This window comes from Macrotis lagotis, chromosome 7 (assembly GCF_037893015.1).
Source record: "Macrotis lagotis isolate mMagLag1 chromosome 7, bilby.v1.9.chrom.fasta, whole genome shotgun sequence".
Classification (NCBI taxonomy): Eukaryota; Metazoa; Chordata; class Mammalia; order Peramelemorphia; family Peramelidae; genus Macrotis; species Macrotis lagotis.
Window position 1 is genome coordinate 221,774,854 of NC_133664.1, and position 14,599 is coordinate 221,789,452.

Consider the following 14,599-nt stretch of genomic DNA (forward strand, 5'->3'; position numbering starts at 1 on the left):
AAGGAGACAGCTATCAGTAATGTTTTCAACTGGTAGAGATGTTAGGTATAACTACAATAGCTATCTAAATTAGAATGGCCTCCTATTTACACATTAGTGAGAACTTGAAATGAGATAAAATTAAGGAATACTGGAGGTGAAAAGAGCCTGTAAGGTCCCAGTTGAGGTTTCCTTTGCTCCAGAGAGGGCAAGGTCAATAGGGGAAGAAGGCAAGGAGGTTCAGTGACATTTTTTTTTTTGTAATATAGAACTTATTCAATTTTGGGATCTTTCTATAGGATCCCAGGTAGTTATTCTCTAGTATATTAGGGGAATAAAGACTCTTAATCAAGTGCCTTTTTCTAGAAAAGGAGGAAGTAGTCTAGAAATGGATGGGGGCAGGGAAGTGTTAAATATGTGGGGTTGACCACTTGTAGAAAAAGTTTTTAATGGTAGAGCCAATGGTATGAAAAAGGAGAGAGCTCTCATAACATGGCTGATACAAGGCCAGCCTAATGTCCATATATGGAACTCTAGGGGCTGACTATTCACTGCTGATGAATAATAATTTCCTTTTCTCTCTGATGTAGTCTGGGAATGGTACTGTCCAGAGGCCATGGGGAGTACATCCTCCTGGGAAATACTTCAGTGGAGGAAGGTGAGCCAAAGTCATGTTTCTTTCTTTCTTTTCTTCATTTCTGGAATAATGGACAGGACAGCCCTGGGGTAAACACATTTGGCAACCCTCTAGAAATCCCTGCTTTGGAACAGATTCTACAAACAGTGACTGTCTGGCGAGGAGGTGTCTGCAAGCTTCATGATATCTGGGTTACCAGGACATGAAGAAGCAGTCAGCCAGCCTGGCAACACAATTGATTAAGCACTCAGCTTGCCAACTGTCAATAGTCCAATTCCATGAGATTTGAGTAAGACAGAATGTTACATATAAGAAGCAAATTATTGAAGGACAGTACCTTCCTCTGAGTTCCATTCTTATTCCATTATTTAAACCCATTATCTCAAATTGGGGAGATTGAGATGAATGGGGAAAAGGAGGTATAAAAGAGAGAGGCAGAAAAGGGGAGAGAGAAAAATAGAAAGTGATGGAGGGAGAGAGAGACAGAGAGACATAAAGGCAAAGACACAGACAGAGACAGAGACAGAGAGAAACAGAGACAAAAAGACAGAGACACAGAAAAGAGACAGAGAAAGACAGACAGAAAGAGACAGAGACAGAGACAGAGAGAAACAGAGACAAAAAGACAGAGACACAGAGAGAGAGAGAGAGAGAGAGAGAGAGAGAGAGAGAGAGAGAGAGAGAGAGAATCAATTATAGTGCATAATCTAGGAGACAAGAAAGAGCCCTCTTCAGTCTGGTTTGCCACCCCTAGAACCCTACCTACCACCTGTGATTTGGCACTGTTCCTGCTAGGGTCAGGAGTCTTTCAGAATAATATTCTCCAAACTTTTTTTGATCTTGAATCTCATCAATAAAATGATTGCATTACTATATTTTATCATTACTATAATTAGCAATAACAATAGTAGTATTACTATATTAAAATATTTGAAGGTCATTCTATAACATAATCAAATTGTAAATTTTTAAAATGAGATAAAAAATAAATAGCATTTAAGAAGAACATTCAAATAGATCAATGATGTTATCAATCCAGGAATTTCCTCCAGTGATACAGAATGCAAGGTATTCATTTCTAACTATCCATTCATCACAGGGGATTTATTAATATGCTGGAGGTTTCCCTCACTTTCACCTTTGTTACTTAAAAATATAGCAGTAGAACAGTCTCTCTCTCTCTCTCTCTCTCTCTCTCTCACTTGTATGTGACTAGTCTGTCTTCTCTTCCTGTCATACAATAACTTGATAATTTATTTTACTCCTTTTCTTGGGAAAGGTGTTATCTGACCTGCTCTTGGTCTCAGTGGATATAAGACCTCACACCCACCACACTCTTTTCCATGGTTGTTGTAATGCTTATTCTTAATTATTTTGAGACCTTTGTGTACCATGCCTCATGTTATATAATACCAATAGAATGTTTGTCTTAGAAATGGGGACCATTATCATTTCCCAAAGACAATACAACCCAATCTTCTCTTTCTCTTGTTCAGCTTTGGACTGAAGCTGTGGTCCATCTGTATAAAGTTTCAGGTCAAATCCATGATGCAATCCAAGCAATAGATATTCTTCATCTACTTGGTCATGTGTGTGTGTGTGTCTGTGTTTTGTGTGTGTGTGTGTGTGTGTGTGTGGGTGTGTGGGTGTGTGGGTGTGTGTGTATGTAGGCAAGCCAAACTCCTTTGAAGAATTACAGAGCTTTTCTATTAAGCTCTAGTCTTTAATCTACAAATGGAAGCATCTGGAATACTTCACCATCCACAGGAAAGTCCTCTTCTACATGGACTCTGTGCTGAATATCTTCCATCAAAGTGGTAAATTCTTTGGAGAAAATAAATTTCCTATGTTAAGCTTCCTCTGATGTTTATTATCACCGATGGAGTTATTTTTACTGTTGTATCTTCTAGAGGAATCTTGAATGATTTCAGTGTATCATTAGAAGACACTTTGTGGTAAAATCACTTGTAATCAATCAAGAAGCATTAATTAAACACCTACTATTTGTTAAGTTCTGTGCTAGGTTATACAGGTGAATGAAAACATCCCTACAAGGAATTTATATATTAATGAGGAAGACAACAATCACATATAAAAGTATACACAAAATAAATATAAGGAAAATGAATGCAAAATAGTTATATACCAGGTTATTTGAGAAAGCAGTTGGGGAATCAAGAAAGGTTCTTGGAGAAGATGTTGCTCATGCCACATCTTGAAGGAAAGGTTGGATTTTGTGAAGTGGAGTAAGAAGGAGTACATTCTGGGCATAGGAGAGGGACCCTGTAAAAATTGAAAGATATAAATTGTCATATTAGAAACAGAAACTAGTTTCACTGGATCAGAGTATTGGATTGGGAATCCAATGAGGCTAGAAAGATTAGGGTGAAGTTTTAAAGGGGTTTAAAGGCTATGCAAGGAGGGTATATTTTATCCTAGAGGCAATAGGGAGTCAGTAGAGTTGATGAGAGAGAAGAATGACATGGTCAGATCTGTGCATAAGGAAAATCACAGGCAAGCATTGTGTAGGATAGACCTGAGTAGTGACAAGCTTGAGGCAAGGAAACCACACAGATAAGAAAAGAGGTGGGCCTACACTTAGATGGTAGCTGTAAAAGTGGAAAGAAGAGGTGAGATACAACAAATGCTACCATAGTAGAAATAGCAAGTTTTGGTAAGCAATTGAATATGTGAAGTGAGAAAGATTAAGGAGTCAAGGTCAAAGCCAAATTATAAATCTTAGAAAGTGGAAGGATGGTGATACCTTCAACAGAAACAAAGAACAAATTTGGAGGGAAAGAGTTTAAGATATGTTGAATTTGAGATGTGTGTGGGACATCCAGCGTGAAAATTAAAGTAGGGTTTGGTCCTACCAAATCAGTTTTTAAAAAATCATTAACCAATGAGCTTAATGGGATCTTAAAATGGCTACATTTGTGTTAACTGTGAAATAATATTTAATTCATTGTACTTATTTCTTATGAAAGTCTGCTTATTCTCTACTACCACCTTCATATACTACTTGATTTAGGTATCATAAACAAGATTCCATTAACTTGAGAAGTAGACCTAAAGGTGAGTAGATATTGATATTCTTTTCTTGATCACCTTTTTAAGTATTAAGAAATAAGATTTTGGGGCAGCTAGGTGGCACAGTGGATACAGCACCAGCCCTGGAGTCAGGAGTACCTGAGTTCAAATCCAGCTTCAGATACTTAATAATTACCTAGCTGTGTGGCCTTGGGCAAGCCACTTAACCCCACTGCCTTGCAAAAACTAAAAAAAAATAAATAAATCAGATTTTTTTCCACATTTTTAGTATATTTATTTCATATATTAGTTATTCAGTGCTAACACATTTATGTTACCTCTGTCATAGATTTCTTCAAAAATATAGTATCCAAATCTCCTCTACATACACTTGGTCCAATCCAACTGCTTTTCTCCATTTTTGTTCTCTTTTCTATCTTCTCTATAAGCAGATCTAAGAATATAATGTTAGAGTTAGTGATTCTACTGTTTTCAATAGAGAACAAAGTATGTTTTGATGATTTCCATTTTCTCTGATAAAAGGTAGCATTCTACTTGCCAGCACCAATCACTCTACATGTACAATCATTCTACATTAAATCCAATCTTTCCCTCAAACTATTATCCTATTTCCTTCCTCCATTTCTTAGTCAAGCTACTTGAACAAGCTACCTAAATCTTGGGTTTTCTCTCCTCTCATTCAATCCTCAATACTTTGCAGTCTGACATCCATCCTCATCAGTAAATTGAAACTTCTATTCCCAAGGTTACCAATAACATCAAAATTGTCAAATATGGTAATTTTTTTTAGTCCTTATCCACTTTGGCTTATCTCCTTCATTTGATGCTTTTAGTCAACCTCTCCTCTCAAATGCACTTCTTTCTGGGTTTTTGTGACACTCTTCTCTTCTGGTTTTCTTCTAGAACTGTATGATTTCTTTTCCTCTGTCTCCTTTAATGGCTCATCATTTGTACTGTATCTCTTAACTGTTGTTGTTCCCCAAGGTTCCATCCCAGGTCTTCACCTTTTCTCCTGCTATACTTTTTACTAGTAACTTCCCTAGCCTCCATAACCTTTATGCAGATGACTTAGAGATCAATATATCCAGTCCCATTTTATTCCTCCACCTAAATTTAGCCAGAAGGACTTCTTGTCCAAAACCGATGTTACTTCCTCCCTCAAACCCTCTTCTCTTCCAATCTTCCTTATTTCTGTTGAAGGCTCCATCATCTTTTCAGCCTCTAAGATTCATAACCTCAATATTATCCTCAGTTTCTCATTTTTCCTAACTTCACAATCAGTTGCAAACTCTTCTGTTTCTGCTGCAGTAGCATCTTTTGCATCTTACCCTTTCTTTCTCCTCACACAGCTATCACCTAAATTTAGACTTCCATCTCTGCTTGATTAAAAGCCTCCTGCTTGGTTTCCTTCTCTGAAGTTTCTCATTTCTCAAGTCAACAGTGCTAACAAAGTGATTTTCCTTAAGCTTAGATGTGACCATGTCACTCCCATCTTTTATCAACTGCAGTATTTCCCTATTGCCTCTGGGATAAAATAACCTCATTGTTTATCCTTTAAAGACCTTTAAAAGTCATTAAAAAAACTTCTCTTAACTTAGCTTTCCAGTCTCATTGAAGATTACTTTCTGCCCTCTTCTCCAATTCTCTGCAACTTAGCCTAACTGTCTTCTCTGCTTCTCTCAAATGATACTTCACCTCCCATCTGCATGCTTTTGCATTGACCCGGGCAATGTACTTCCTCCTTATCTCGATCTCATGCAGTCTCTGTCTTCCTTTAAGAAGCAGATCATCATCTTCTGCATCAGATTTTTCTTGATCCTCCCAACTGGTAGTATCCTTCCTCAATGTTTTGTACATATTGACATTTATTCACTTTATGCTGTGTGTATGTGTGTGTGTGTGTGTGTACTTTTTATCTCCTCTAATTGAATTTTAGTTTCTTATAAATAAGGGTTGTTTCATTTTTTGGATTACTATTCCAGGTCATAGCACAGTACCCAGCAAATGGTAGAAGCTTAATAAATGCTTATTGATTGACTGATTGATTCTTTTCTTTTGTTGGTTAGGCATTATTGAATGAACTAGACTGCCTGGTTTTACTTTCCATTACTTCTTACCTTTGTCAGATGCCATATGGTATTTTGTGTTTAGTAAATAGATACTGATAAACTAATTCAGGGAAGGGAAACCATGATGTTGAAGAGCCTTGATATTAGAGTGCATAGATGGTTGATGGAATTGTGTATGTTTGGTATAAAGACGTAAAAACTCTAGATATTTGACTTGGTGTCACAGAAAGATTACATAGAGCTGGACTTGGAGTCAGAAAGATCGGAGTTCAAGTCTAGCCTTAGATAGCTAATTGTGTGATCCTGAGCAGGTCATTTAATCCTTATTTCTTTAGTTTCCTCATCCATAAAATGGGAATAATAATAGTAGCTGCTTCCCAAGATTACTATGAGGATAAAATGAAATAATATCTGTAAAGCATCTGGCAATAGCTATATGAAGGCAATATAGTACATAGAGTGTTGGGCCTGGAACCAGGAAGAGCTGAGTTCAAATTTAGCCTCAGATATTTAGCAGCTGTGTGACTCTGGTCAAGTCACTTATCCCTGTTTATTGTCTCAGTTTTGTCATCTTTAAAATGAGTTGGAGAAGGAAATGGCCAACCCCTCCAGTATCTTTGCCAAGAAACCTCCAAATGGGGTCACAGAGAGTAGGACAGTACTAAAACAACTGAACAATATCAATAGCTATATAAATACTATCTATATTTATTTTATTATTAATGAAGGAACTAGATTTGGACCCAGCAAGTTGAACCAGGAGCAATCAATAAAAGATGCAAAAAAAATAGAGGTTTGACATCAGGAAAAATTTCATAAGAGTCAGCACCACACTAAAGTGAACAGGCTACCTGGAGAGACAGGGAGTTCCCCTTCTTGACTAACTTTCAGCAGAGACTTGGTTTGACACTTGTCAAGTATGTCATTTTTTAGATTCCTTTCATGTATGGGTTGGATTAGATAGCCACTGAAGGGGGCAGCTAGGTGGCACAGTGGATAGAGCACTGGCCTTGGAGTCAGGAGTATCTGGATTCAAATCCGACCTCAGACAATGAATAATTACCTAGCCATGTGGCCTTGGGCAAGCCACTTAACCCCATTGCCTTGAAAAAAAAAATCTAAAAAAAAAAAGATAGCCACCAAAGTCCCTTTGAACTCTCAGACTATGATTCCATGACTCCCTTTCAGTTATGGTTAGATTATCATTATTTTTACTTTATAATATGGCAGGTTAAGAGTAGGGAGAAGTGTCAATTCTTCCATTTTGTGTATGCATTATTGGTGAATGGTTTTTCTACTTTTTAAGCTATTTGTTCATTTTATGAGGTATAATTAAGTTAAAATTGCATGATAAACCCATAAATCCATTAAACTGAACATTTGTCAATTCTAATACATTATATACACTTGAAAGGAACCAATCTTACCTTTCCAACCTTATTTAACATTAATCTTTTTCACACACTCCATGCTCCAGGTAAACTAGTCTACTGATTGATCTTTAAAATCTGCCTCTCATGTCTGACATAGTCTTTTCATCTATGTCTAGTGGAATCTTTATCAGCTGAACAGTCAATAAATATTTACTGTGTCTACAGGTGTTGTACTAAGCTCTGGGGATACAAAGAAAAATAATCAATTAATACATATTTATTAAGCACCTACTATAAGACAGCACCATGTGAGGCACTGGGAATACAACAAAAATGAAACCACCCCCATCCTTAAGGATTTTACAAATATTGGGGGGAAAGAATTTTTTTACATTTATGAGAATATTCAAATTATATATAGAATGAATATAAAGTCATTTTGCAGGGGAGGCATCAGTATCCAGAGTGATAGCTCAGATCCCATCTCCTCTCTGAAGTTTGCCCACATAAGGTTAATGTGAGCCTTCAAAGAGATTTTATTATATTAAATTTATAAAATTTACAAAATTTTAATTATTTTATAAATGTCATTTGTTGTAGCTGTTGTCATTATTACCATTAGTCTCTAATTGCCCTCTTGCTTACAGAGCTCAGATGAAAATTGTCTGGTCCTCCCAAGGCTCTCAAGGTCAGGTTTAGGGCATGAACTTTATTCTAGGTAGGGATAGGCAGAGAAGTGGCAAGATTAGCCAGATACTATGGAACCCCTAATTTGCTGGATGGAAAATGAAAATAATCTGGGACCAGCTATATACAATAAATTAGATAACTTTTGCTCATTCACTCACCAATCAAGTGTTTGTGGTTATATATATGTACATACACACACACATACACACACACACACACACACACACACACACACACACACACATATATATATATATATAAATATAAATACATATGGACACCTACATGTACACATACTATACATACACATATACAAGTATTATTGTTTTTTGCTAATTTTGTATTAGCAAGTGAATATTACCCATAGAGGCCTTTTGATTTTACTCCTGGATCTTAGTCATTTCATAGGTTTCAGCCAGAGGTTAACCACTTTTGGTTATATTTCACAAATACAACAAAGGCTATTATGAGAAAATATAATTCTCAGTAAACTCTTTGCTTTTTTTACAAAAGTATTTTTATTGGGTTTTAACTTGGTATCATATATACTATTAAGAATACTCTTAAAAATCAATAATCTTTCTCCTTTTTGTCAATTAAATCTGCCTTCAGATGGTTAATATTGTTTTTGTTATTATACTTTTGAAATCCTTTCTGGCCCATTTTGCAGTTTCAAGGGCATACATTAAGACTATTGTTATACTCAGGATGCCTTGCTTAAATGAAATCAATTTATTTGTAGGTATTGCCTTTATCCACTGATTCAATGGAATCTTATATTAGGTGATGTTAGAATGTAAATTCCATGAGGGTAGAGACTACTTCACATCTGTCTTTTTAGGCCTGTTGCTTAGTGTTTATGAGATGCACTTAATAAAACCTAATTTATTCAATGTGACTTCCAGATTCAAGCTTGAAGCTATTTTCATCATCATTATCATTATTCTTTTACCAAAACCTGCTGAGAAAAAACTATTTTTTTCCTCTTTGGATTTTCCTGGAACACTTTGTCTAGATATCTCCTTTGCCCTCGTCACTCCCTACTCTGTATTCTACTTTACTGGGTTTCTGTTATTCAGTATCCTCTATCACATAGGATATCAGCCCCTAGAAGAAATACAGTCTTTTTTTTTAAACAGTTTAACAGATGTTTAATAAATGTTCCTTGAATCAGTAGAATTATTTTCAAAAAAAATTTCCCTTCCCTTCCTTCTTTTTCTTTTTCTTATACTAAGTGTGGATGATTCTCATTCTCATTTCAGGACTCCACGACTTATTACAGCCAGACCTAACTCTGGCCAATGAGTGGTAAGTGAGGCTACTGAACTCTTTGGGGACTGAAGAAGGAAAAGGTTGAAGATAGGATTTCTCTGGGCAATTCCATTTTACTTTATTTCAGGATTTACTGTATCACAGATATTGATCCAGCTCATCGAAAACTCAGTCAGATGGAGGCCATGGTCCAGTTTCTGACCAACAAAGAGCCTGACCTGGAATGTGAGTGTTAAGAATCATACTAAAATCAGAGATTAGTTGCCCCTCACTTTTCTGTAGCATTTCTTAATTTACGAGGTACTTTTCTCCCCCAGACTCTTGTTAGGTAGCAAAATAATAGTGTTATTTGAGCTGATTTTAAAGTTAAGGAAACTGAGGCTATAGAAGTTAATCAATCAGCATATTAGACACCTGACTAAAGCACTAACTAGGTGATGGAGGTACAAAGAAGGACAAAAAACCCCCAACAAAATAGGAGTCCCTGCCTTCAAGGAGCCTACATTCTACTTGAGGGATATATGTATACACAAACATGTATATCTATATATCTATAGATATACATACACACATGCATACACACACACACACACACACACACACTCACACATGCACACACACAGGAATAGAGAATGAACCTCTAATTTTGTGGTTATAGAGAACTTCCACATCCCAGAGGAAATTTCTTCTACCAATACATGTTGACACCTTCTCTGTAACAATCTTAGAGAGTTGCCTGAACACTAAGTGTTAGATTAGCGCCTTACCCAAGGTCACATTGCCAGGAAGTGTCAGAATAGTTCTAAATACAAAAATAAACACAAGGTAATTGGGGAGTGGTGGTGAGGAGCCAGGGAAGGCACGAGAAGCTGTGAGGACCAGGAAATGTTTCATACAAGTGGTGTTATATGTTCTGAATCTTGAAGGAGAAGGGAATGCATTCCAGATTCCAGATAGAGAGGAGAGTCATTTCTAAGGCAGAAATGAGAGATGGAATGTCATCTGCAAGAACTAGTTTAGCTGGACCCTGCAAGAAAGGGAATGTCTAATAAGGACAGAAAGGAAGGTTGGAACCACATTGTGAAGCATTTCAAATGCTAAAAAGAAGAGTTTATATTTAGTCCAGGTAGTCACTAGAGTTTAGGAACACATAGACAGAACCATTTCTGTTGAAAAATGAAATAATATCAGAATTATTGTTTGTCCCAAATAATTTGTACAACAATATGGACCTGGGAACGATTGACAGTGATGATTAATTAAGCCAATTAGAGGTAATGACTCCCCAAGGGATGGTATATAGAGAAAGAAGAAAATAGAGTCAAGAACAGATATTGAAGGGATACCCATACTTAGGGAATGAGAAATAAATGGTGATCCAGCAAAGAAGACTATTAAAAAGGAACAGCCAGGAAGATAAAAAGAGAAATAACTTAGAACAGTATTTAGAAAGACAAAGGATAGACAAATATCCAGGAGAAGTGGGTGGTCAACAATATTGAAAGCCACCGAGAGATCATGCAGGATGACAATTAAGAGGAAGTCTTTTTAGTTAGTTAACTAGATTGTATGGGATTAAGAAGTGGGAGATGAAGTGATAACTGAGTCCTCAAGAGAGGATAAGAAGGGATAGGATTAAAGGTACAAATAAAGAGTTTGTCATTGGCAAGGAAAAGAAATTCTTCCTCAGAGAGTGCAATGAAGGAGGAAAAAACATTTGAAGTTAGAGAGGGATTTGGGTAGGGCAGGGAAGATGGAAGACCTTATCATTCCCGGTCTCCATTTTCTCAGTAAAGTAAAAGACAAAGTCTTCTGCTAGGAAACAAAAGAAGAATGGGGTCTTTTATCTCACTTCTCAAAACATCAGCACCTCCCTAATTTTTTGAGCAGCTGTCTACTCTATACTCCAACTAGCACTTTCACTGAAGTCTCCTTTCCCATGGAGATAGTTTTAGGAAATCATACTTAGACCCATGGGACTCATATTCACACTTGTAAGTTATATTCTGGGGGGGGGGGGATTAACTTCTACCCCAGGTTCAAAGAACTCTGTGGGTCAGTACTCCTCAACTATAGCTTTTAAGCCTAAATGGACCAAATTGACTCCAAAGGGGAAAAAAAAGATTTTTACCAAGTTGACCCAATAAGAACAATAGCAATATTTCTCCTGTATGTGGTTTGTATATACTTGTTTGATTGTTTCCCATTAGAGTATGAGCTCTTTGTGAGCCAAGACTGTCTTTTGCCTTTCTTTATATTCTTAGCACAGTGCACACATACATAAATCTAGGGTGAATTTTCCAATAAATACACACAGCATCTTTGAGAAAAATGGTAACGTACATGGACTACCCTGATAACAAGGTTGACATACAGGGGACAAATGTTTCCCTAAAGGGGGTACAAAGGGAAAAAGAAAAATTAGTATTTTCTTCCTCCATAAGTAGCTCTCTTTAAACTGCCAGGGGTCACATCCCTTGCAGATGCTTTCTGTATTTGCTCTCTCTAGGGTTGGCAAGCTAAGTTTTTAAAAGCCATGTAGGACATGGCCAATCTTCAGGCAGTCAAGGGCCAGTTGTTTCAATTATATCATGGAAGAACTTAATATTTCATAAAGAAAAAATAATGGGGGGTGGCTAGGTGGAGAAGTGGATAGAGCAGGAGTCAGGAGTACCTGAGTTCAAATCCGGCCTCAGACACTTAATAATTACCTAGCTGTGTGGCCTTGGGCAAGTCACTTAACCCCATTTGCCTTGCAAAAACCTAAAAAAAAAATAATGCCTTTATTTGCCCATCCTTTAAGACATTAACTCTTTGCTGTCTGTGCTGGGGGGAAATTCATTGATTAGGGATGAAATGTCCTGATCAAACACACATACACATATATTATATGAAAAATCCTTTATTAATTGGACTCAGGCATTCTGTTTTTTTTCTGGTTTTTTGCCCTTTTCTGCCACCAGCTTACTGTATGATCTTGGGCAAGGCTCTTCACCTAGCCGAGTAAAATGTGTTGATTGACTAAATGATCTATAAGGTTCTTTATTTTGTTCTAATAAAGTGAAGCTGAGACCATTCTAAACTAACCTGGTCATTCTAGTCTTACTTCCTAAATTAAAGGAAGACCTCTGAAAGAGCAAACAGGCTCTGGGCAGGATAAATAGGATGGTGGATGAGAACAGAAAGTGATCTAATCTCTTTTGACTTTTTAAAGTGATGATTTTACTTACTATAGGTGATGAAGAACTAGTGCAAGAGGTTCTGTTTGATGCTGTGGTGACTGCTCCAATGGAAGCCTACTGGACAGCTTTGGCCCTTAACATATCTGAGTATGTCCTGGGAAGAGATGGGAAGACCCAAGCAAGATGTTGGGGATTTTTCAAGCTCCCAAGACCAAGCATGCCTTATATTGGGAACTCCTACCCAACCAGTTGCTCAGAAAATTACTCATATCCTCTTAACTTGCCCCCATCATGAATAAATGATAGGGGAAGTAGGGTGTGGAAAATTCTTCCACATAGCAGGTTGAGCAGTTTTCTAGAATTTCAGACTTCCTAAATAAGATTCTGAGAAGCAATCATCCATACCCTTTAACAGTGCAAAAAATGCACACCCCACAGACAACATGCCCAACTATCCTCTAGGTTGATTCTATCTGGAAGTAGATAGATGATAAGGGCTAGTATCTCTGGGTCATACTCCTGAACCAATTATAAGAGCTCCTTTGGCCATAGTCCCAGAAAGGTAAATCTAAGCAGTCTAAAGAACTGTTATATAAAAAATATGAAAAATTTGACAATTTTGACCAGAGGAATAAGATCTGAAGATAGAGGTAGCAGTAGTAGAGAAAAGGATGAAATAGTTGGGGTGTGTGTGTGTGTGTGTGTGTGTGTGATTAAAGCAGATAGACAGATGGTTGGAAATGGAGAGTAGGAGGGTAAAGAATCCCTACCCTGTATTACTTCTCCCAATTTTCAAGCTGATGGGTTTTAATTTAATTCCTGCCCCAGTATACCTCATTACCAACAGATGGTATTACTTGGTGCTTCCCCATATTAAGCAGCCTTCCCCATAGAATTGCTTGAGGAGGCTGCAGAAACAAACTCATCATTTTACCCTCGAGGGTAAGATTTGGGCTATGTCAGAGGTTATTAACATTATAAGAAGAACAATTACTAATGCCTTCATGATTCCATGCCATAGCAATGCCATCTTTGAAATAGCCCTAAATATCCTAAATGTGTAGGGTTCTAGTGACAACAGCTTTTTAAAGACAGTGTTTTGGTTGCTGGTTAATTTATATCCAACAGTCTAGACCCTGAAAGAAGTTGGCAAAGCCTAAACAATAATAGACCTAGTCTAGGAAGAATGTGGATTAAAATTAGAAGTGGCGGCTCTTAAACCTGGTATTATATTTCTTCCCCACTGGGATTATTTTGAAAATTTGCCTTATTGGAATGTTTTTACATCTTGATCACAAAAACTATAAAAAATTTCTCTTACATATGTCTCAAAGTCAGTGCCTCTCCATCTTTTTATTCCCCTAAGATCTAGAATAGAGAACCCTTTAATAAATTCTTTTGATCATTATCCTTCACATCCCAGCTCCCTGAAGCCAACTGAGCAGTTTGGGTAGGGTAAACTATGGAAGGAAGTACAAAGAATCAGTGCCCAATGAATTTCAAAGGGAAACCTGGATCTATTTGAAGTGGCATTTATAGGGGGGTGGTTTGCAATGGCAGCTCATTGGGAATGAAGCTTAAGGAGACTTCCCAAAGGTCAGATTTGGGGACTAGGAGAAAGCCCAGAAAAGTCTTCATGCCTGCACCATATTCTTTTCTGCCCACTTTCATAAATCTAGGAAACAACAGTAAAGACTTTGTCCCAATTTCAAGAATTAACCTTTTTTGCTTCCCTGGGTCTCTTCCACAGTAAATCTGAGGATGTGGTGGACATGGCCTTCCTGGGCACCCGGGCTGGTCTCATAAGAAGCAGCCTATTTGTGAGTCCTGAAAAAGTCTCCAACAGGTGAGATGGGTTGACCAACATCAGAGGTCAGAGATTTCCTGAGGACACCAAGACTTTGTTCCTAGGTTAAATAAGGGTGCTAACATAGAGTGTGCTGTAATTCAACTCAGGATGAGGAGAGTATGAACAAGAGAATGAGAGCCCAAGAACCTTGCCACAGACATAGCTGGGCTCCCAGCTCAACTCAATCAACACCTAACACAGAGAAAAAGGAATGAGGGAGTCATCTACTTCTGTGTGGAAACAGCAGAGTTTTTCCTTTTGGGTCTATGTGTGTTTACCTCAAAGTGACAAGCTATATTTTAAGAAGTTGAGAGCTATGTCTAAGGGACAAAAGCAACCATATGTCCTGTTGATGTCCTAAACCAAATGACCAAAAAGAAAAAGAAAAAAGACTTTAATATTAGACTATATGTCCCAATTTTCAGTTTGAAAAATATGGTCACCAAAGATGTAGGTCAAGGTCCTCTGTTTCATTATTATGAGCTATTCCTATGCTC

The 14,599-nt window shown here is 37.3% G+C and overlaps 1 protein-coding gene across 1 annotated transcript in view; it reads left to right on the forward strand.

Annotated features, from left to right (window-relative positions):
* Positions 1-14,599, forward strand: part of CACNA2D4 (calcium voltage-gated channel auxiliary subunit alpha2delta 4) — a 182,620-nt gene that overhangs the window by 68,284 nt on the left and 99,737 nt on the right. The window contains exons 21-25 of the mRNA XM_074195336.1: positions 570-637; positions 9,062-9,107; positions 9,199-9,296; positions 12,307-12,400; positions 14,004-14,099. Coding sequence (XP_074051437.1) covers positions 570-637; positions 9,062-9,107; positions 9,199-9,296; positions 12,307-12,400; positions 14,004-14,099 — 402 coding nt within the window. The remainder of the gene's footprint in view (positions 1-569; positions 638-9,061; positions 9,108-9,198; positions 9,297-12,306; positions 12,401-14,003; positions 14,100-14,599) is intronic.